The sequence below is a fragment of the Microchirus variegatus genome (assembly GCF_963457635.1).
Source record: "Microchirus variegatus genome assembly, chromosome: 23".
Taxonomy (NCBI): Eukaryota; Metazoa; Chordata; class Actinopteri; order Pleuronectiformes; family Soleidae; genus Microchirus; species Microchirus variegatus.
Window position 1 is genome coordinate 19559721 of NC_139824.1, and position 25778 is coordinate 19585498.

At 40.7% G+C, this 25778-nt stretch overlaps 1 protein-coding gene across 2 annotated transcripts; it reads right to left on the reverse strand.

The window, feature by feature from the left end:
- Nucleotides 1-981: 981 nt before the first annotated feature.
- neurl1aa (neuralized E3 ubiquitin protein ligase 1Aa) lies at nt 982-25778 on the reverse strand (the record flags this gene model as incomplete). 2 transcript variants are annotated; one of them, XM_083909498.1, is made up of 6 exons in its annotated part: nt 982-1249; nt 1483-1600; nt 9262-9993; nt 19628-19949; nt 20729-20985; nt 25745-25778. In XM_083909498.1, the coding sequence occupies 6 exons, from the start codon at nt 25776-25778 to the stop codon at nt 982-984; spliced, it is 1731 nt and encodes a 576-aa protein (XP_083765624.1). The 2 variants fall into 2 exon arrangements, with proteins under 2 accessions (XP_083765624.1, XP_083765623.1); XM_083909497.1 differs by having other exon boundaries at nt 982-1223; nt 1451-1600.

Genomic DNA, 25778 nt, shown 5'->3' on the forward strand with positions numbered 1-25778 from the left:
TTCAGTCAATGTTACACTGCAGAGCAAGCAGCTAGCTAGCTAGCTAGCACGACAATATAGCAACTAGTGACTTTTGCAATAGAACTACCATAACGGTACATCAGATTATACAACAGGTACAACAGGTGTTACAATCCTACCACCTCGCACCTCTATTCACATCACTCACTATAAAATCACCATGACGATTAAAGGAATCCATCGTTACGATGCTCAGTAACACACAGACACAAGTTGTGACGTCCTGAGTCCATCACCTGCTGCAGCTGAGCTTTTTATAGCCACAGGGATGAGGATATTATTCACTCACCCGCTCAGAGAGCCGTTATCAAGACATTCAGCACAAAAGAGACTCGGCTGCTTTGGTGCAAATGGGTCTTCATCCTGGGTTTATTTTACAATATGGCTCAAAAAAGTATTTCAAGTTCTCAGGAGAGAGCAAACACTTCAGGCAAGAAAATTCTAAGCCAAACTCATGGCCACGTCATGACCCTGAAGTCAACAAGACCTCAGAGAAGCCAACGAGACCCGAATGAAGCCAACAAGACCTCAATGAAGCCAACGAGACCTAAACAAAGCCAACGAGACCTCAGTGAAGCCAACAAGACCTCAATGAAGCCAACGAGACCTCAATGAAGCCAACGAGACCTAAACAAAGCCAACGAGACCTCAGTGAAGCCAACAAGACCTCAATGAAGCCAACGAGACCTCAATGAAGCCAACGAGACCTCAATGAAGCCAACGAGACCTGAATTAAGCCAACGAGACCTCAATGAAGCCAACGAGACCTGAATTAAGCCAACGAGACCTCAATGAAGCCAACGAGACCTCAGTGAAGCCAACGACACCTGAATGAAGCCGTACCAAAACAAATCCAATATACAATCCACTAATTGTATGAAAAGAACAAATCAAAGTCACAGAGTTCTCACTGAGTGAACACGTCTGTCCTCGACTCCAGGACTTGAGGCCGTCACCACCTTACGTGCTGCGGTAGGTCTTAATAATGTCTTTGATCTGTCTCCTGCAGATTGGACAGCAGGCGTTGGACATCTTCTTGAGTTTGAGGCCACAGGTGTAGCACAGACACATGTGTCCACAGGCGTAGATGACCGTGTCCACCGTGTTCTCGTAACAGATGGAGCACTCATCGGACCAAGGCCTGCGGCCTGACGGGAACGTAGGAGACTTGGGGAGGCTGATCGGTGAACTCGGGGTCGTCCCTGTTATAGAAGAAAAGTGGTCAAAACTATATCAACATGATAGAATATACGTACATAAGTATCTTGAAGCTGACGAAATATTATAGTAATGGTATATAGAGAGAGACCACTCTTTTCATGAGAGACATTCCATTCCAGGTTCTGTTGAATACCAACACAAACACACCTCGTTCTACTTAATGCTTAACGTTAGCTGATTGCTAACTGGTTGCTACAGTAGTACCTACCCCCCGCAGAGCTGCAGTAAGCAGCAGAGCACAGGCCTCCGTTCAGGACAGGATCAGAGCTGCCGCTGCCCAGAGCGCTGGGCGTGTGTGGGGAGGAGGAGGGTGAACTGGGGTTCGACGAGGCCTGTGGATCTCCGGCATGGGTGGAGCCTAAAAGTAGACAAAAAAGTGGGTGTTACTTTGGTGAAACGAAAGGAACAAGATCATTTGTCACTGTGATTTCTGGAGACTGATCATCTATCATAGGGTCACCAAACCTTAAACCCTAAAACCTGCCTGAAAGGTAGTGTGATTCAGAGGACGACCATTTACATGACAATAAAAACATCCAAAATGTGGGGTTTTGTCCAGATTTGTACCGGCTGCTTCCTACAGCTCAATAAACTAAGCCACAACAACTAATCCAAACAGTTTCACATAAAATACACACAAAGTTCTTGAGTAGGAACGTACTACACATTACACACAGCATGAACAACTAAAGGTTTGGTCCATAGACGACATACATATTGATGCATATTGCCCTTAATTTCATCATGGTATCCTTTACCTAAACACGCCACCAGCTGTTGGACCTGACTGATGGTCGATGCCACAGTGAAAGACCTCCTTCCTTTTTTCCGGTCTCCCGGCTTCTTGCGGGAACTGGGCTTCTCATTGGTAAGGGGTAATCGTCTGGCTTCCGAATCAATTACTCTCATGAGTACCGACTCTCGGCTCATTAAGAACTGCAAGAGTTTGTCCATACGATTTTCTAGACAGACTTGATGGTGAGGTTTGCTAGCATATTTAAACCAATCCATTCGCATGTTGGGGGGTAGTTTACCTTCCAATGGCCGGGTTACCAGGGGGTGGGTCATGGTGCCTTCGTACCCCAGGTCTCTGAGGTCTACTATTGCCCTTTTAATGGCCCAAATCAACTTCAATGTCTCCCAGGTCTGGCCCTCTGGTGCGATGGGTTGAGCCTCTAGATCCGCGAGGATCTCTTCCATTATAGAGGCAATGTCACCGTAGTGGCTCTCCAGTTCTCTGAAGATGTCGTTCACATCCGTGCAATACCCCAGGTTGAGTTGATCTCTCATAGTCTCATCGATGCTTTCTAACAGAATCAGTTTCTTGTAATCCAGCGACCCTGTGGGGTTTGCTTGTGCTTCAATGTTCGTCCAATCAGCCTTCCAACGCCAATAGTCCCTTCTTCTTCCGTTGAATTTTGGCCAACTCAGTGGAGCGAATTCCACGTTAGATCGGGCGCACAAAGAACTGTCTTCCCCATCATGTGGTGCGCTAACTCTTTGTGCTATGCTGAAGTCGTCTGGGGCTTGGCTGTGTTGCGATGTGCTTGCGAGGGTTGGGGGTCGAGTAAAGGTTGCACTGGGTCCTTGTCCCAAAGTGAAGTTGTGGTTGGTCGTACTCGGGAGGTTTGCATAACTGACGCTAGGTCGCGGCTGCGGAGGAGGGTTGTTGAGCCCTTGAGTGTCCTGCCTGCCAAATGGGGCTGTAACAGTTGCACAGTTATGCCAATCATCCATTAGTGCTTCTTTGTCTTGTTTTAATGACAAAAAGAGTCTCCATGTGTCCTTTCCGTGCGGCCGGTACTCTTTCCAAACATGCACAGCGTCTCTGAGTTTATAGAGGTTTCGATCCAATCTTCTGTCCTCGATTTCTCGGTCCATCCACGGCACTGCTTTTTCTTTGCGGAGTGCCTCAACCTGTTCCAAATTCATTTTGAATTGTGTCACGAGTGCGTCTATGTTGGGCTTTGCTTTTTCGAACCATAGCGTTTCTACTGTGGTGTGGTACTCTCTTATAGTGGCGTCCCTCCTTGCCCGGGCGTCGTCACGCTTTCCACATTCACCCTCGTCTGTTGAGTGTTCCATCTTCTCCAGTGCTGTGACATATTGGTGGCTGGTGTCAAGGAAACTCTGATAATCAGCACTCAGTATTGCCATCTCTTCCGATGGTCCATTTCCACTTGGAAGTCCAGCCATGGCATTAAGACGGTACATGCGTTTCATAAGGATGTCTTCTGCACTGGACCATCCCCGCTGCAGGCTTTCCAGTTCTGGCTTGTTGTCGGCCATTTTGCTTCTCTCTCAACTCACTTCAGGAAGGGAATTGCTTTGATCAAAAGCCAGCGATGTCGAGGCTACTCAGCAGCTGCTCGTCTCCTCTAGTAGCTCAGCGTTGGATCTTTAGCGGCTTCACTTTACTCACGGCTGCAGTACTTCTTCAGCCCTTTAACGGCCCCGTTGTCTCTGGGCTTCAGCTTGCCTGTTGTGGCGTCTTTAGGGTCCCGGCGCTGGTCTTCAACAGTGGGCGTTCTCCTCTCGGCGCTGTGTTCTCTAACAACGGTTACAATAACTGTTTACAACGGTCCAGATTCTTACCGGCTGCTTCCAACAGCTCAATAAAGTGCGACCAGAACAACTACGGTCAACAACTCAAGTGTTTTTAAGAGGTTTTATTCTACACACAACAGAATAAGTTGTAAACCGACAAAGCGCACAAGTTCTGATGATCAGTTACAGATGAAAGACTGGAAAATAAAGATTAGCAATATACCCAAAAAGTGCTTTGGTGACAAAGCTTTGATGACAATTGTGCTTTGATTACCCACTGCACATGCTCCATACCTACAGTACGGTACTGTTCCCACTCAAAGTGCAAGCGAACCCTAACCCTAAAAAAATAAAAAAATAAAAAAGTGCAAGCTTGACCCAGGGCTTTACCATTCCAAACTGTACCAAACCCAACTGTTCCATGATGGAAACACAGCTTTGGTTGGTGTACGTGACAGAACCTCCACAGAGCAGAGGCTGCTGCAGAGCTCAAACCTCTCTGATCACAATCACAATGCAGTAGATGTGAAAAAGCACTGTGGTGAATCTCATCTCTGTGTTTCACTGGTGACTCTGTCCTGCACGGAAACCAGAGTCGTCTGAGTGTGTGAAGCCAATTTCACACTACATGACTTTCAGAGTCATAGGAGCTCTGACTCTCCATCACTACACTGTGGGATGTACACGGCAGCACAGTGAGATCACAGTGAAGTAACCAGGCTTCATTTAGCTCACTTTAACCTCTTCTGTTTAGCTGCTGAGAACAAAACATGGAGCTAATCAGTTTAAAAACCTCACGTCTCATGTGCATGAGTGAGTCAAAGCTCCAGTCAGTGATGTAACATGACAGCGTTAATGTTGTGAGCGATGAAAGTGAAACTGCTGCTGATCAGATGCTGTAAGATAAGGAGATGCAGCTCAGGAATGTGTCCCACGTGTCCTCAAACCTGAACCTGAACAGGACTGGTTTGATGTGGTTTGATGTGGTTTGATGTGGTTTGATGTGGTCCCTGACAGAGAGGAGGAGGAGGTTAAACAAAAATCTCTTTTGTGTGTGTCCCTGCGGTTGCATTGGTGCCTTGAGGAGTGTAAATGATAGTATGCACAGTGTGTGTGTGTGTGTGTGTGTAACATGACGTAAGAGGTCATCATGTTAGACAGTAGAACATGTGAGATGGTCGACCCTTTGTCTATGTATAGATGAGTATGAGGAAACACTGAACACGTGTCCTCTTCATCACACTCTACCTCTCATCTGACATTTAAACAGAATCCACACACAATGTCCTAGTTCTGCATAATTCACATGTATCTGCAGTCTGGTTCTGCAAAGGCTGAGGATAAACATTATTGGACAGATTATTAAATACAGTGGACGTGGAGTGGACAGTCGACATCTACCAACATCCTGATTTCAGTTGTCTAAACATCGACCAACCAGTGAGTGATTTCATGGTGAGATCATGTTCAGGCTGAGATTCATTTATCGAGCGATGAAATAATAAATTACACATCGAGGCTGAAGAGTCTGTAACATGAGTCGCCTCCTCACGCCTCCTCACGCCTCCTCACGCCTCCTCACGCCTCCTCACGTCTCCTCATGTCTCCTCACGCCTCCTCACGCCTCCTCACGCCTCCTCACGCCTCCTCACGATCACGTTAACTGGAGCTGCGTGAACAGCTGTGACAGCGATGATGTAACTCTGTGACCACGTCTCTAACTACTACACGTTCACTTCACCAGACAACCATCGTCCATCTTCAGCACATGTTTGGAGGTTCCTTTCAAACATGGGAGCTATGTCGAGTATGTGAGCAGAGAAGTGGGCGGGGCCAGCGATGAGGAGTTTGTGTGTGTGTGACAGCAGCCTGCAGGCCTGTGCCCGTCATAGATTATAATGTGACATGAAAAAGCCAAGGAATCTGCTGTCCACGCTGTGTGTGTGTGTGTGTTCTTGTACTTGCAGCATACTGAGGACCAGTGAGGGTTTTTAACCAACAAAGTGAGGTCAATTTTACGGAGTGAGGACATTTTGGCCGGTCCTCACTTTGTTTTCACAAAAAAATCACATTTTGGACGACATAGTATAGTATGACGTTTTTGTCAAATTTTGGACCAATTTTTTTTCTTCAAATTTTGGACCAATTTTTTTTTCAAATTTTGGACCAATTTTTTTTTCAAATTTTGGACCAACAATCTTTGGTCCAATTTTGGACCAAAACATTTTTGTCAAAGATTTTTTCAAATTTTTGACGAAAGTTTTTCGAAAAAGTTTTCCAGCCCTTTTTGCTTTGGGGCTCCACCTGCAGACATTTTATGGTACTGCAACCAATAGTTCTTTATAGATGTCATTCATGAAGTAGATATTTGTAATTGTGTTGATTTATAAAGTGGAAATGCTTGTCCTCACTTTGTCAGCACTTATACCCGGTCCTCAGTATGCAGCAAGTACAAGAATGTGTGTGTGTGTGTGTGTGTGTGTGTGTGTGTGTGTGTGTGTGTGTAAATGAGAGATAAAGCAGATCACAAATGTTTAAGTTTTCTTTGTGTCTGTGGTGGAGATATAATCTATAAAGAGACAAAGGACACAGTCATTCCTCAGCTCAGGTGCCTCCATGCATGAACACACGTGTATATACATGTACAGGACATGTACTGTATGTACACATGTACAGGACATGTACTGTATGTACACATGTACAGGACATGTACTGTATGTACACATGTACAGGACATGTATGTACACATGTGTACACAGTGTTTTACTGTTGTTCCTCCACAGAAGAACAGCAGCTCCTCGTTTAGAAATGTTCAGTTGGAATCGTCTAAAGCAAACATCACAAGCTTGATGTGAAGATATTTCCGATTTAAACAGGTGTAGACTTTAGTGAGAGGATGAGGAGATGATGAAGAGTGTGGCAGCTGCAGAGTGTGAGGATGTGTGGGCTGAGACATCAGCGCTGACGTTTTAATAGCATCTATAATACATGTGAAGTGGGTCAATGACAGGACGGGTGTTCTGTTTCATCACCACGAGACACAAGCTCTCCTCAATATCTGTCAATATCTCCATCAGCTGATCTATGTCTTGTGTTTCTCTAAAGATATGATTGGACAGCAGACGACTGCAGGTCACCAGAGTTAATCTGCACTCTGGTAAATATCTCAGCAGAATGAACATGGGGAGTGTTTTTGGCTGTGGGTCAAACAGTTGTAGTTTGTTATTGGACACAGTTTTACAAACAGTATTTACTCTCCAGAGAAGATAGTGATCAGATCAAGTGTCACCAACAGGTCAGAAGAACTGTTTTCCACCCCTGGGTTACTGTAATATAAGAATGCAGAAATGTAATAGGCCAAATATAAGTTTATATGAGGCCACTGTGACTTTTAACCTCCTACATGTGAGCATTTATCTAGAACACCTGGTTTATTTATTTGGCTTTTAATGTTAAATGTAGGGTATTTACATGCAATCGAAACAGTAAAAAAAGGCCTGTAAATATGGCCAAATGTGGGGTTTTTACTTTGAAACCTTTTTATTTATATATAAAATTCTGTCTCATCCTTATCCTCATCCATATATTGTCGATTGTTTGGTTTGAAGTGAGCTCTCTGTGATGAGGATTGCTTTATAAAGTCGTCCCTCAGCAGCAGCAGCGGCTTCAGCAGCAGCAGCAGAACCCAGGACATCATCCCTCTGTGTAGAAGGTGAGTCCAGTTTCTCCTCAGTCAACACAGAGTAATATCTGAAGAGCTGCAACACTGTGATAAGAGCTGCTTCCTAATTGGAAGCAGCTGGAATGTAAAGATGATTCACACTTGAGTGGGAATTCAAAGATCTGCTGAGATAAAGAGACGTGGAGATGTGACTCTGACCTGTTTTCATTGTTCTGCTATTCCTGTTGTGTTGTGTTGTGCTGCCAAAGGCTCTGGTTTCAGTAAATGATGTTAGATGAAGAGTCCACAGAGAAACCAGGCGATCTGAGCCAAGTGTGATCACATGGTCACGTATATCTGCTCATCGCAGCGTCCACAGAAATATGAAGACAATACACTGTAGAGGTTTCTGTTGATAAATGAAGGTAACACACGTGTGTGTGTGTGTGCAGAGCTGACCTCACCGTTCCCCTCTTTTAACCTCAGCTTCCTTTTTCCGCTGCTATCAGTGACAAAAAGCAGGATGTATTTTTAGAAGCTTCTTCTTCTTCTTCCACAGACAAACACTTGAGGCTGCTGCTGTTTTGACTGTTGCACGTCTTAAGTGCAGAATTAACAAAAGAAGTCTTTTACCGACGATGAATTTCTGCTGTTGAGCTTTTGTGATACGTCAGTGAAAAACTGGTTTTTAAAAGCAATAGTTTGAAGTCTTGTTTGTCTCGAGGCTGCTTCCTTTCACCAGGACTTGTTTTCTTTGACAGTCGTTCATGAACAAAGACATTTGAAGAGCTTCCTTCTGCTTTTCACACACTTGAACTAAGGTTTCCTGATGTTTTTGAAGGGCAGTGGTGTCAGAGAGACTCACAAACTAATGGCTGATAACTCTGTTGTGTGCGTCGCTGACACCAGGGGACAAAAACACGGCTCTCAGCAGGAAAAACACATTTCCGCCACTTAACAAAAGGCTTAGTAAATAAAATCTGCACCTGCTTAAATCTATGATATCTTAGAAACATGTCGAATGCTCTGTTGCTGTCACAAAACAACACATTTACATCCCCATGGAAACACAACAAACACAATCTTTTTCTTTGTCATTTTGAAACACACTGCACTGTTTCAGGAAACACAGCAAACGACTCTGCGCTGCTACAGAAATACACCAAGGTCGTTTTTTAAAATAAAGCTTTACTAAAATAAAAACAGAGACAGAATAAAGAAAGCCACGACTAAGGAAAGAAAATAAAAGTTATCCTCAAACGAACAGACCAAACCTCGACAAACAAGAAGATGAAGACGACAACGACGAAGACGAGAGACCGAGAATGTAAGCACAAGAGAGAGGCGGAGCCACGAGACTATGACATCATCGATGGTTGTCTGCACGATAATGATAAACAACAACAATAACAACTATTCAGATAGTTTACTAGTCACCGAATAAAGAATCGATTCAGTCGACTAATCGAATAATAAATCAAAATGTGCTTCATTCAAAATAAACATCGTTTAGGACGAACATCAAATGATAAATAAAATGCATCTGTGATAAATCTCCTGTGACCAAACTGTGTTGTATTTAAATTCACGCTGATGTCAACATGTTTTAAACGTACAATCCCAGATACTTCACTGTATATTCACACCAACAACAACTGCTGAGAGGGTTTATATAGAAAAGGTAGAAGTCAGAGAGCTAAAACCTCTACTCCTTAAAGAAATACTTTAAAATCCAGCATCTTTTCACGTCCCCAAATGCATGAAAACCTCTTTGATTAAACTAAAAGATGTATTGTGAGTGATTTTCTTACCCAGAATCCTCAGCTGAGACACGGCCCCGTGAAGACCAAAGAACATCCAGAGAGGACGGGAGTTGTCCACACACACCTGCATGCCCACGTTAGTGCCGTTGTGACTGAGGATGACCTCGCCCTCCTGGTTGACTAAGAATCCCAGGATGTCGTTGCTCTGCAGAGGAGTGGGGACTCTGCACACGGCCCAGAACTCCTTCCTGTCCACCAGAGCTTCAGGGTTGTACGGCAGATCGCTGGGACGCAGCACGGCCGGGTCACATGACGTCACGCCGTACGACAAAGAGCCTGCGCGCGCCGGGCTGGACTTAGTGACGTTGATGAAGACGGTTTCTCCGGTGTGCAGCGGTCGGTTGGTGAAGACCAGCGTACGCTCCTCGCGGCCGTGTTCAGAGCGAGCCACCGTCTGCTCGTTCAGCGTCTTGATGTGAGCGCCGCGCAGCTGATGGAAGTGAAGGTCGCTGTCGAGGGCAGAGGGCAGCAGAGACGACTGCTGGGAGTTCAGAGAGTTCTGAGGGATGGGACAGGTGGACGAGGAGGAGGAGGAGGAGGCCAGGTGGAGGGTGTGGTGGTGGGCGTGGTTCTGGGCGTTGCCGCCGTCGTCCTGCTGCAGGTTGAGGTCACAGAGGCTGATGGAGAGGCGAGAGTCGTTGGCTTCGCGGCGAAGAGACGAGGAGCGGACGGTGGTGAAGGAGCGTGGACGAAGGCAGTCGGGAGGAACCATCTCACTGCCTGCAGAGGGGGAGACAACAGATAGTTTAAAACCACTTTATATGAAGCATGAGGAGGAACCATCACTGTCTGCAGAGGACATGGATTTAGACGTTTACGCTCAGATGAATCCTGCAGCTGATCAATGATTGAGATTCTTAAAAGATTCTACTGCAGTTATATCATTGCGTCTTAATGCAGTCATATTATTTTAATAATTATTCAATTGTATTTACATATTTTGCCCTATAAATACAAAATAGAACAACATATTTTAATGGAAACCAAGGAAAGAATCAAAATCCTTTGAAATGAAAACAGAAGCAGAGTTTGTGATGAGCTTCATGTTTTCCTGACGTGAGCTGCTTGTGTTTTAGTTTAGTTTCACAGCTCTCAACATTTTTAAAATCCACTAAATACTAAATATAAGATTGTAAAAATACCACGAATCCGAACTTTTATATTAAAGACATTTGAACAGCAGCAGTTTATGAACGTGTATTTGAACAATAATCAATAATCACAGCAGGAGTAGAAGTCATATGTGCACAAATACAGCATCTCTGAGGAGAACTCATCGTCCTCTAACACTGCTGCTCTAAATACTAAATAAAACCTCTGAGTGTGTGTGTGTGTGTGTGTGTGTGTGTGTGTGTGTGTGTGAGAGAGCTAAAGTTAGCCTGCTGTTGTTAGAAAGAGAGAGAGATAGTGTTTCAGCAGATTTAGCAAGTAAACACAGGGTTTGTTTTTTACTTCACATTCACATCAGTCCATTTAAATATAGAATGTAAACACGAGGCTACGTCCACACTAACACATTTACAGTGTTTACGAGAAGAAACAACAAAGATGTAAAGTATAAATGTGGATGTATGACCTCAGCATTAGTGGAGTCTCTTAAGTCAGTGAAATGAAAAGGTGGAGGAGAATGAAGTGGATGAAAGAGAGTGTCCATCTCTATCAGACCATGACCTAAGAGCCTTAGTGCAGATAAAGCTCTTAGCTCTTATTAGCTTAGCTGTGGGACACTGATGCTCTAGAGTCCAACAACTGACAGAGACATGACAGCTGTGAAGAGAGCAGACATTCTGAAGCCTGGAATAAGAAAAGAACGTATGTCACAATCACACATTCATTCATTCATTCATTCATTCAGTGCAACATCAACAACATCTGAAGACGAGTTATTCCCAAGCAAGTGGAGAATGATGAGCCTCAGCTCTTTCATTTACCTCATTTTATTGATGCTGCTGTCTCTTCATGGATAAGTCACTCCAGGATACAAGATATAGTGAACCTCATGATGCTGAGAATTAGGGTTGAACGATTTTGAATAAACATCTAATTGCGATTGGGATACGATTCGAGATATCAGAGGGAATGGAAATCTTGACATCATGATTCTCATTTTCATTCAAAAAACATATTTAAAATTATTTACATGACTTGAGATTTACCAACATAATAGTCAGGATCCGTTGAAAAATAAATATATAATATATTCAATAATTTTAATGAATTTTTGAAAATCATGAAATTATCCATTTGCCCTGATGCACTTTGACAGTGAGCTGAGTTTCTTCAAAAAAACAAAAAGTATCTCGGAATGACTTGAAATTCACCATCATAATAGTCGGCATCGCCCTGAACAAGGATCTGTTGAAAATATTTGCAAACCTCTTAAGGAATAATTTTAATGAATTTTTGAAAATCATGAAATGATCCATTTGCCCTGATGCACTTTGACAGTGAGCTGAGTTTCTTCAAAAAAACAAAAAGTATCTCGGAATGACTTGAAATTCACCATCATAATAGTCGACATCGCCCTAAACAAGGATCAGTTGAAAATATTTGAAAATCTCTTAAGGAATAATTTTAATGAATTTTTGAAAATCCGAAAATTATCCATTTGCCCTGATGCACTTTGACAGTGAGCTGAGTTTCTTCAAAAAAACAAAAAGTATCTCGGAATGACTTGACATTTACCGTCATAATAGTCGGCATCGCCCTGAACAAGGATCTGTTGAAAATATTTGCAAATCTCTTAAGGAATAATTTTAATGAATTTTTGAAAATCATGAAATGATCCATTTGCCCTGATGCACTTTGACAGTGAACTGACTTTCTTCAAAAAAACAAAAAGTATCTCGGAATGACTTGAAATTCACCATCATCATAGTCGGCATCACCCTGAACAAGGATCAGTTGAAAATATTTGCAAATCTCTTAAGGAATAATTTTCATGAATTTTTAAAAATCCAAAAATTATCCATTTGCCCTGATGCACTTTGACAGTGAGCTGAGTTTCTTCAAAAAAACAAAAAGTATCTCGGAATGACTTGAAATTTACCGTGATAATAGTCGGCATCGCCCTGAATAAGGATCTGTTGAAAATATTTGTAAACCTCTTAAGGAATAATTTTAATGAATTTTTGAAAATCATGAAATTATCCATTTACCCTGATGCACTTTGACAGTGAGCTGAGTTTCTTCAAAAAAACAAAAAGTATCTCAGAATGACTTGAAATTCACCATCATAATAGTCGACATCGCCCTGAACAAGGATCTGTTGAAAATATTTGCAAATCTCTTAAGGAATAATTTTCATGAATTTTTGAAAATCCGAAAATTATCCATTTGCTCTGATGCACTTTGACAGTGAGCTGACTTTCTTCAAAAAAACAAAAAGTATCTCCGAATTACTTGAAATTCACCATCATAATAGTCGGCATCACCGTGAACAAGGATCAGTTGAAAATATTTGCAAACCTCTTAAGGAATAATTTTAATGAATTTTTGAAAATCATGAAATTATCCATTTGCCCTGATGCACTTTGACAGTGAGCTGAGTTTCTTCAAAAAAACAAAAAGTATCTCGGAATGACTTGAAATTCACCATCATAATAGTCGGCATCACCGTGAACAAGGATCAGTTGAAAATATTTGCAAACCTCTTAAGGAATATTTTTCATGAATTTTTGAAAATCATGAAATGATCCATTTGCCCTGATGCACTTTGACAGTGAGCTGAGTTTCTTCAAAAAAACAAAAAGTATCTCGGAATGACTTGAAATTCACCATCATAATAGTCGGCATCACCGTGAACAAGGATCAGTTGAAAATATTTGCAAACCTCTTAAGGAATATTTTTCATGAATTTTTGAAAATCATGAAATGATCCATTTGCCCTGATGCACTTTGACAGTGAGCTGACTTTCTTCAAAAAAACAAAAAGTATCTCGGAATGACTTGAAATTTACCGTCATAATAGTCGGCATCGCCCTGAACAAGGATCAGTTGAAAATATTTGAAAATCTCATAAGGAATAATTTTAATGAATTTTTGAAAATCATGAAATTATCCATTTACCCTGATGCACTTTGACAGTGAGCTGAGTTTCTTCAAAAAAACAAAAAGTATCTCAGAATGACTTGAAATTCACCATCATAATAGTCGACATCGCCCTGAACAAGGATCTGTTGAAAATATTTGCAAATCTCTTAAGGAATAATTTTCATGAATTTTTGAAAATCCGAAAATTATCCATTTGCTCTGATGCACTTTGACAGTGAGCTGACTTTCTTCAAAAAAACAAAAAGTATCTCCGAATTACTTGAAATTCACCATCATAATAGTCGGCATCACCGTGAACAAGGATCAGTTGAAAATATTTGCAAACCTCTTAAGGAATAATTTTAATGAATTTTTGAAAATCATGAAATTATCCATTTGCCCTGATGCACTTTGACAGTGAGCTGAGTTTCTTCAAAAAAACAAAAAGTATCTCGGAATGACTTGAAATTCACCATCATAATAGTCGGCATCACCGTGAACAAGGATCAGTTGAAAATATTTGCAAACCTCTTAAGGAATATTTTTCATGAATTTTTGAAAATCATGAAATGATCCATTTGCCCTGATGCACTTTGACAGTGAGCTGAGTTTCTTCAAAAAAACAAAAAGTATCTCGGAATGACTTGAAATTCACCATCATAATAGTCGGCATCACCGTGAACAAGGATCAGTTGAAAATATTTGCAAACCTCTTAAGGAATATTTTTCATGAATTTTTGAAAATCATGAAATGATCCATTTGCCCTGATGCACTTTGACAGTGAGCTGACTTTCTTCAAAAAAACAAAAAGTATCTCGGAATGACTTGAAATTTACCGTCATAATAGTCGGCATCGCCCTGAACAAGGATCAGTTGAAAATATTTGAAAATCTCATAAGGAATAATTTTAATGAATTTTTGAAAATAATGAAATGATCCATTTGCCCTGATGCACTTTGACAGTGAGCTGAGTTTCTTCAAAAAAACAAAAAGTATCTCGGAATGACTTGAAATTCACCATCATAATAGTCGGCATCGCCCTGAACAAGGATCAGTTGAAAATATTTGAAAATCTCATAAGGAATAATTTTAATGAATTTTTGAAAATAATGAAATGATCCATTTGCCCTGATGCACTTTGACAGTGAGCTGAGTTTCTTCAAAAAAACAAAAAGTATCTCGGAATGACTTGAAATTCACCATCATAATAGTCGACATCAACCCGAACAAGGATCAGTTGAAAATATTTGCAAATCTCTTAAGGAATAATTTTAATGAATTTTTGAAAATCCGAAAATTATACATTTGCTCTGATGCACTTTGACAGTGAGCTGAGTTTCTTCAAAAAAACAAAAAGTATCTCGGAATGACTTGAAATTTACCATCATAATAGTCGACATCAACCCGAACAAGGATCAGTTGAAAATATTTGCAAATCTCTTAAGGAATAATTTTAATGAATTTTTTGAAAATAATGAACTTATCAATTTGCCCTGATGCACTTTGACAGTGAGCTGACTTTCTTCAAAAAAACAAAAAGTATCTCGGAATGACTTGAAATTTACCATCATAATAGTCGACATCAACCCGAACAAGGATCAGTTGAAAATATTTGCAAATCTCTTAAGGAATAATTTTCATGAATTTCTGAAAATCCGAAAATTATCCATTTGCCCTGATGCACTTTGACAGTGAGCTGAGTTTCTTCAAAAAAACAAAAAGTATCTCGGAATGACTTGACATTTACCGTCATAATAGTCGGCATCGCCCTGAACAAGGATCTGTTGAAAATATTTGCAAATCTCTTAAGGAATAATTTTAATGAATTTTTGAAAATCATGAAATGATCCATTTGCCCTGATGCACTTTGACAGTGAACTGACTTTCTTCAAAAAAACAAAAAGTATCTCGGAATGACTTGAAATTCACCATCATAATAGTCGGCATCACCCTGAACAAGGATCAGTTGAAAATATTTGCAAATCTCTTAAGGAATAATTTTCATGAATTTTTAAAAATCCAAAAATTATCCATTTGCCCTGATGCACTTTGACAGTGAGCTGAGTTTCTTCAAAAAAACAAAAAGTATCTCGGAATGACTTGAAATTTACCGTCATAATAGTCGGCATCGCCCTGAACAAGGATCTGTTGAAAATATTAATAAACCTCTTAAGGAATAATTTTAATGAATTTTTGAAAATCATGAAATTATCCATTTACCCTGATGCACTTTGACAGTGAGCTGAGTTCCTTCAAAAAAACAAAAAGTATCTCAGAATGACTTGAAATTCACCATCATAATAGTCGACATCGCCCTGAACAAGGATCTGTTGAAAATATTTGCAAATCTCTTAAGGAATAATTTTCATGAATTTTTGAAAATCCGAAAATTATCCATTTGCTCTGATGCACTTTGACAGTGAGCTGACTTTCTTCAAAAAAACAAAAAGTATCTCAGAATGACTTGAAATTCACCATCATAATAGTCGGCATCACCCTGAACAAGGATCAGTTGAAAATATTTGCAAATCTCTTAAGGAATAATTTTCATGAATTTTTAAAAATCCAAAAATTATCCATTTGCCCTGATGCACTTTGACAGTGAGCTGAGTTTCTTCAAAAAAACAAAAAGTATCTCGGAATGACTTGAAATTTACCGTCATAATAGTCGGCATCGCCCTGAACAAGGATCTGTTGAAAATATTTGTAAACCTCTTAAGGAATAATTTTAATGAATTTTTGAAAATCATGAAATTATCCATTTACCCTGATGCACTTTGACAGTGAGCTGAGTTTCTTCAAAAAAACAAAAAGTATCTCAGAATGACTTGAAATTTACCATCATAATAGTCGACATCGCCCTGAACAAGGATCTGTTGAAAATATTTGCAAATCTCTTAAGGAATAATTTTCATGAATTTTTGAAAATCCGAAAATTATCCATTTGCTCTGATGCACTTTGACAGTGAGCTGACTTTCTTCAAAAAAACAAAAAGTATCTCGGAATGACTTGAAATTCACCATCATAATAGTCGGCATCACCGTGAACAAGGATCAGTTGAAAATATTTGCAAACCTCTTAAGGAATATTTTTCATGAATTTTTGAAAATCATGAAATGATCCATTTGCCCTGATGCACTTTGACAGTGAGCTGACTTTCTTCAAAAAAACAAAAAGTATCTCGGAATGACTAAAAATTTACCGTCATAATAGTCGACATCGCCCTGAACAAGGATCAGTTGAAAATATTTGAAAATCTCATAAGGAATAATTTTAATGAATTTTTGAAAATAATGAAATGATCCATTTGCCCTGATGCACTTTGACAGTGAGCTGAGTTTCTTCAAAAAAACAAAAAGTATCTCGGAATGACTTGAAATTTACCGTCATAATAGTCGGCATCACCCTGAACAAGGATCTGTTGAAAATAGTTCACTTTCACTTCATTAAAGGCTGCTGAGAATCACTGGACTCTACTGTACTGTACTTTACTCACTGCTCCTTATGTTATTATGTTAAGAAAGAGGAATGAAAGAACTGTGTGTGTGTGTGTGTATGTGTGTGTGTGTGTCCGTTTGTGACCTCAGCAGCTGCTGCCTGCTAATCACGGTGCACCTGCGTTTTTAGCCAATACTGTCCCTTTGTCCTATTGGTCCCTTTCAGACACAATAATACACACACTCTTTCCTATTGGACGAGGCCAGAAACTGAGTGTGTGTGTGTGTGTGTTTTTCTGCATTGCTAAAAGAACTGGTTAAATTTGTGGTTAGGTGAAGGTTAGGGTTATTAGTTATTAGTAGTGAGCTGGTTCTAGTTAAAGGTTAAAGATAAAGCTTTGTTTTCTAAATGAATAGACATCAGAGAGGAAGAGGAGGAGGAGGAAGAGGAGGAAGAGGAGGAGGCATCTGCTGACATTGTGTGTGTGTGGACAGGTTGAGGCGTGGACTTCATCACATGAATCTTAATTCTGCTCACATTTCAAAGTGAATGCAGCAACTGTTCATTCATTCATTCATTCATTCATTCATTCACTCATTCACAGGGAGTGACCACAGTGACATTTATGGGTCAGAATAAACAGCACACACACAGGCTCTGATTCACACCATCATGTTTTTCATTAGGTGGATGGAGGAGGAGGAGGAGGAGGAGGAGGAGGAGGAGGAGGAGGAGGAGGAGGAGGCTGACTTAGTGGCTCTCCTTGCCTCAGCAGATGGACCGTGGCTGGGGTTTGAGAGAAGAGGGCGTAGAGGTAAAGGTGGAGGATTTACTCTCCCTCTCACACAGATTCAATCTCACAGGGCTTATCTTCATCCACACTCTCTGGAGGGTTTTTCATCCAATGTCAGCAAAGGTGAAGAAGAGAGGGCTTCGAGTATTGGAAGAGGAAAAAGGAAACGGAGCTCTGGTGAGATTTGAGAGGATAGATAAGAGTTAGAGGAGAAAAGAAAGTGAGATAAGAGGACATGAGGAGCAGATGTAGAGGAGATAAAGGGAGGTGGTCAGCTGAGGTCAGAGAGGGAGGAAGAAGAAGGAGAGAGTGATGGAGATAAATCAGAGAATTAAAGAGAGGGAGGAAGACGTGGAATACAGATCAATGAGTGAAGAGAGAGAGGGATCAGAGGGTCTTTGTGCTGATGTTAGGATGCTTTTTATTCTCTGGCACAAACTCAATCCTCAGCTTTGAACACGAGGCTTTAGGAAAAGAGCAGCGAGCTCACGGAGGACGACACATGGTGATGATAACAAAGAGCCAAAATGGCTGCTGTCTGTGCCCTGAATGTGCCGATCACTGCCATGACAGCACCAGTGGAGGCGCGTCCATAGAGGGCGCTAGAGCGCCGCCACATCAGTCTCACATGAAGAAGAAGAAGAAGATGGGAATCATCTAAAGTCATTTATAATAAAATAACGTTTTCTGACCATGACACATGGACATTACATTCTTAAAGGGTGTACAACAACAACAACAACAACGCACGCATGCACGCACGCACGCACGCACACACACACACACAGTAACCTCTGGTTAACCCTCATTAAAACGATCTGTTTAAACAGTCGTTACGGTTGTAAATGGTAAATCTGTCTTTGAAGAGGAAAATGAGTTTCCATTAAAAGTGACTCCAATCGTACACATTTGGTTTGTTGCTCTGAGTTCTTGGAGCCGTCACCCGTGATGTTACACAGATGTTACTACATGAGCTTGGACCTGATTCAGGTTCAGCTCAGAAACAACAGATTTCCTGTGGATAAAGTGGAGAAAAGTCCGATTTTCTGCTCGTGTGTGTTTTTGTTGGAGAGTCAGAGCGAAGCATCAGAGTTTCTAAGTGCTGCCATTAAGTGTGAGGACGAGTTCTGCCAAATCAAACACCAGAGCCAGACAAGAGCTCGCAATCACCAAATCATCAGATCATCAAATCATCGTCCATCTCTCTCTCATTCCAAATGACTTCATGTTTGTTAAACTCCAGCAGAGCAGTCAGACCACAGTCAGTCAGAAAAACACACGTTATTTCAGACAAAAGAATCCTCACATTTAACAAGTGCTTCTATGAACTCTCTGTAAGATTTTACATAAACACGTGTATACATATATATATACGTATATATATATATATATATATATATATATACGTATATATATATATATATATATATGTATATATATATGCTGGGAGTGACCCACCCTGTTCCACTTAAGAAGAAGAAAAAATGGGTGTTTTAAAACATGACGACAGCCGCGTCAATCAACATGATTACAATCAGATGAGTTATCTACACGACCTTTGACCCCAGCTCTATTTATACAATAACAGTGTGTGTGTGTGTGTCTTGGTCTCGCACCATTGTGTCCAGTTCTTTGCGCTATCTATGCTAAGCTACCTAGCATCCCTGTGCTGCTTTCACGTCAACATGAGGTCAAATATTCTTCAGATACAAACAGGACACGTTTACAGTAAACACAAGGATACAGTGAAACTATAGATATAGATTTCTCACATACGGTTCCAGCTCCACTCGCCTCAGGTTGGTTTTCCACTAACAAAAACAGTACCTGCTCAACGTGGGCGGAGCCATCGCTGCACAGCAACAATAAACGTTTTCAGTGCATTTAAAAGATCTGTTCAGTTCTTCCTCCACGAGCAAACACTCTGTCTCTTTATTAGTTTATCTCTGGTGTTTCTAACTGTTGTTGATCAGTAAACACAGTAAACACAGTAAACACAGAGGCCTCTGAGGCCAAATCTCACGGAGGTTCCTCCTCTGAGGTTAAGTTAAGTTAAGTAAAGTTAAGTTAAGTAAAGTTGGACTCTTACCGAGCAGCTGAACTCCTCGTGTCAGACCGTAAACATCGATCAGAGCCCACAGAGGGTCGGCCGTTCTCACTCCGCTGAAGAACAACATGGGACTGGACTCGTTGATGCGGTAGAAGACTCTTCCTTTCTTGTCGACCCAGAAGGCGACGACGTTGCTCTCGTTAGCGAACTCTTCGGGAAGAGCTTTGGCCCAGAATCCAGTCTGAGAGACCAGGTCTGGACAGGCGTACTTAGGCAGGGTGTCAGGGTTTATCCTGGCCGGGTCTTTGGAGGTGAAGCCCAGACGCAGAGCTCCGCTCCAGCAGCTCTGCTTTTTAGTAATCTGTGCAGAGGAGATTAAGGTGGTTTTGATTGGATTATTTCACAGAAAGTGGTGCAGATTAAAAGTGACTCTGTAGACTGGAGTCTAAATGATGAACATTTACTTTTTAGAAACCTTTAAACAGAAGAAGAAGAAGGACAAATATATGATGTCACCACAGAAATATCTCACACTGTTCACTTATCAATTACATTTTGAATCATAACAATTCATTACCAGCTTCTTTATTGTAAATATTTCCTGGTTTCTTTGCTCCATAAAACCTTGAAACTTGAGAGAAGTTTAGTGTTTGCAGCTGGAACACATACATATTAGGGCTGGGGCAAAAAATAGATTCACATAGGAATCGCAATTCTAATCCTCCACGATTCTGAATGGATTCATAAACTTCAAAAATCCATAAAAAAAATAAAATAAAATGAAAAATTAAGTGTCTTATTTTGAAAAACCACACAAAACACCAGTTTGTGTTATTTGTGTGCAGTTTATTGCAGCTAGTCTAAGCTTTTATTTATGCAAGTTTTTATTTGTTTTGAATGAATAAATGTTAACTTTTGTCTTAAGTTTGTCTTTGTGTGATCACATGATCACATTATCTTATACAAACTGGATTGTTTTGATGCCATAACCTAACCCTAATAAGAATCAGAATCAAATCGAATCGTGAGACATCCAAAGATTCACATCCCTCATACATAAACTCTCATGGTTTACACCTGTCATAAAGTGTTAACTGAGTTTATTAAAGCTTAAAGCAGACAGACAGACTGACAGTTTACCTTGAGTCGTACTTGCTCATACAGAGCGACAGGTCTGTTGCTGAAGGTGATGGCGTTGCAGAAACTGGCCTGTCTCTTCACTGATCTCTGAGCAGCGTCCATGACGATCTGTGAGCCCTTGGCGTTTGGATGGAACAGCAGTGGAGTGATGGGCAGAGGCCCCGCCCCCACACCGCCACACTGCAGACTGGGCAGACAGCGTTTGGGTTTGTGGTGACATCGGTGTGAGGTGGACGGGAAAGGACCACCCAGAGAGTCTGAGAGGGAGGAAACACACACACATCAGTGTCTGACGTCACTGTTTTGACTGTTTTCGCATGAAAGTCCTTTGTGTCTCTGTTGATTATTGTGTGAGCAGTAATAATAATAATAATAAAATAAAAATCTAAAAGACATGACTGACTGTGGAAGTGTTTACAGATTTTCCAGAGCTTAGAAACGACTGAATTAGTGAATTAGTATTCTGCAGCTGAACTATAGAGGTTATTTATTATCATTTTGTAACAGCCACGTTTGCTCTGTTACACATTTTCCAAATTCTCACCTGGAAAAACGTTGAATAATGGATCGATATTTATACAAAACTAATCACATATTGGGGAAAACATCACTTTTAACTTGGATGATAACACAGGCTTGAAAATATGGAATATGAGGAATATTGTTGAATATGAAGTTAGATTTTAAATTTGTGTAGCTGAGCTCCATCGAAGGAAAACATCAGAGAAACGTCTGAGTGGAAATGATCACAATAACAATCACAATTTCCTGTCGAGCGTTTGTTTCATAAATGAGGAACAATAAAGATTTAGAGAGTCATTACAAGGAAAAGTCTCATTTATACTGATTTCATCATCATTATTGAAATATTTACAATGGAAAGAATGAGCTTCACTTTCAGGCTTCAGCAAATCAAACGTGAGCAATGACAATCATCATTTACATATATATATATATATAAATACTGTATATGTATATACACAGTAAATATATTGAGTGTAGTGTCTGATTGTGTTTGACAGTGTTACAGCGTGGAGCAGCAGCAGCAGCAGCAGCTTCAGCTTCAGCAGCAGCAGCAGCAGCAGCAGCAGCAGCAGCAGCAGCAGCAGCAGCAGCAGCAGCAGCAGATGTCCTGTGCAGACCTGATAACAACATAAGGACAGCAGCTCTGTCTTTCTCTTCTTCTTCTTTGTCTTCCCTCTCTTTTCCCTCCTGTTCGTCTCTTTCTATCCCATAATAATGACTCCAGTTCCAGTTCCAGTGTTACGCCTGTAAGCGTGTCCGGTTCAATCCGGCCCTACACTGAGAGGCCGGTGCAGGTCTTTGTCTTAGTCAGAGCGGCAGCAGAGCAGAAACATGAATGCATCAACAGACTCTAAAGAGACGCAGCTGCTGTACACACACAAACACTCACGTTGCTTAGCAACCGTCAGTATTTTAAGGTCCAGATCAGCATCATCTGAGGCTCTGAGCTCAGATACAACACATGCCTTTTGTTTACTCTGACACATATTTATGGTCCACTTTGGTGCTTTTAGCGTCTACACACACACACAACTGTACGTTAGTGACATATATTTAATAATGTCTCTCAGTTCTTTTTTTGGATTAAACACGTTCATAAGATGTTAAAAATGTTAATAAGAGTTTTACAAAGCTTAAAAAGATGATGTTTACAAATGTTTGGTTTTATCCACAAAGCAAAAAACACTGATCAAATGTGGTCAAACACGGTGACCTTTGGTGACCTTTGTTCTATATGAATCTATGGCATGAAGAATCCATACAGTCAGCTGATCTAATTACATGAAAACATTCAGAAAACGGCCTCTTCATGAGCCGTGTTAAAGGTCAAGGATATGTTCTTCTTATGAAGACACACACACACGCACACACACACACGCACACACACACACACCTGTCATACCTGACTGAGCGTCTCTGTGCAGCAGTAAGATAATCTCTCACCCTTTCATTTAGCTGATGGTGAGTGAGAGCTGAGCTGTGTGTGTGTGTGTGTGTGTGTGCGTGTGCGTGTGTGTGTGTGTGTGTGTGTGCAGACTAGTGTTACCCGTGAACCATCAACTTAAGTGGACAAACAGGACTTTATATGATGAAAGAAAAGCTTTCAAATATTTGCCGTCTGTTAGCTTTAAGCAGGTTTCTGAGAAACAAGAGCTAAAGCTAACATTATACTGTGAGAACAAATATGCTTTACTTTACTAAAGCGACTTTAAAAAGGTTTGTTTCTTTCCGCTTATTAAAGGTTTTATTGTTTAAAGAAGCAAACTCAGCAGCTGAAATTCATGTGTGATACTGACCCACATTTACATTAACAGGCACTGACACTTCCTCCTAAAGCCTGGTTTATCAGACTTTAACTGAAGGATGTTTACGTTCAAACAATTCAATGTTTCATAAATATACAGCAGCGACTGAGATGCGTCCTAAATCAATCATTTAATTATTCAGATGTTTTCAACAACAAACAACAACAAACAACATTTCAGTTCCACAGAAAGCTTCAGGTTCTTCACTGTAACTGCGTCTCTGTCTGATTCTAACTGGTCTTTCATTACAGACTCATCACTCATGATGATGATGATGATGATGATGACGGTTACCAAATGGTTGCTAGGCAACAGTCATGACTAATCCATCCCCTCAGTGTGGATGCACGGACAGATGACTCGTAGCCATGGTGACAGGTCACGGTCACACAGGCATCAGGTGATCATGTGATTTAAAAATGAGTTTTGTTTCACTGACGAACCGTTTGCTCGTTTCAGCAAAACAGATAAAAAAACAACACAAATATAATTATATTCACACACAATCATCTCCAGTGTTTACAGAGAACAGGTCAGAATAAGATAAGAAAATAAGAAGAGGAAATGTCTGGTAGAGCATGTGTGTGTGTGTGTGTGCAGAAGATCATCCCTGAACACACATCTAAACCAACAACAGAAGAAGACCACACCATGTGACCCTGCTGTCTGTGCCTAATAATGTGACCCATGATGAGTGAGTCATGAATATTAATAAATAAATACAACTTAAAGACTGGACGGACCTAAACGTGTGATTATTTCATCATGAATCCTTGTTATTCTGCCTCTGTTTGGTCGTCATGAACAGACATTAAATAACATTTAAATGCTGCGTCCTGCATCTGAAAATAGCTCTGTCAAGCAATACTATCAGCCATGACTGAGGGAGCGTTTGCAGTTTTTATTTGGAGATTTAGTTTGCACACACACACACACACACACAGTTAACAGTTAACTGTCCATCGCAGCTAACTCATCAGCTAACTCTTCAGCTTTACTGACCACACACACACATTAGATGTTTGGCCTTAATCCCACAGAGATGATGATGATGATGATGATGATGATGATGCTGCACTCTCCTCCTCTCCCTGCTCTGCTGCTTTAGTCTGACCTTCTTTAACTAATTGGATTTATAAACGTTGCTTTAATTAGAACCATCAGCAGAGGACACACACTGTGAGAGGGGGCGGGGCTTCACTCTACAATGATATACAATCAGTATAATACAGAGTACATTTGTACTATAATTATGGTTCAAAAAGGTTATGATAAAAACAATCAGAAGATTTGATATTGATGGTTTAGAGATATATGGAACATCACTTCTCTGACTTCATTGTGTTTGTGATTTAAGGAAATTCTTCTGCTCAGATGTTTGTGCAGAGTAAAAAATCAACTCACACACACAGGGGAATCTGATAAATCATGTGAAATGGATGATTTCACCTCAGTGTTAGCAGAGAAGAGGACGATGTGACAGGAAAGGAAATCAATGTATGGATGAACTGCTGCATGCACACACACGCACACACACACACAGGCCCTTTATTGGTGTGACGGTGAAGGTTTTTGTGGTTTCATGAGGATCTGAGAGATGACTCTATATATATATATATATATATGTTTGTATATATATATATATATGTATGTGTATATATATATATATATATGTGTGTGTACACACTGCTAAAACTGCAGCACTTTATAAACCCTCCTCGTGCTACTTTTGTTTGACCAAGAACTTAAACTTTTCCACTTTATTTCACTTAACTTGTAATCTAATATGTTATTGCTATAATCAACAACTGTTTTTTCTTTGTTTTTATTTATTTAAATAAAGATTATTCAGTCATTCTGTCCTATCCAGGTTTTCTTATTATTCAGCCTAAAGCACACTCACCATCACAGTCGAGCCAGTGTCTGAGCAAACTAATGACACAACAACCGTTTTACTAGCTTTAAGGTAATAAACTGGTTTAGTGTAAATAATACAACTATAATCAAAGTGAGAGAAGTTACATCTCTGTCAATAATGACGACAGAATGTCCTTCAATAAAGAGAGAGGGGAAACTACAGAGCAGGGTTTAACACAGAGGGGAAACCCAACTATCACTATCACTACACACACACACACACACACACACACACACACACACACACACACACACACACACACTTAGCAGCTGTCCCTTTAAGGCCTGTACATTGACATAACAAAGTCTTAACCTTAACCATAACTAGTCCATGTCTAACACTAACAATATTAGGCCATACACTCAGACATGAGGGTCTGCCTCACTACAACCAGGTTTTGGTCTCAATGAGGACTACACACACACACACACACACGCACACAAACACGCACGCACACACACACGCACACACACACACACACACACACACACACACACACACACACACACACACACAGATGTGTGTTACAGGAGGACGCAGCTGTCTTATTCTAATGAACCCCGTGACGTCACAATGTCGGCGGCTGAAGCATATGCTACAGAAACAATGTTACCTGATACACAGGGTGCGCGAGCGCGCTTCAATAATCATCGCCAATGAATGAATGAATGAAAGGTTTCCTCGCGACACCTTATTATAACAATAATAATAATAATAACAATGATGATGATGATGATGATGAAGATGAAGAGCACACCGCGGTCTTACCGTACAGAGAGCTCCGTGTCATCTGTCCTCCCAT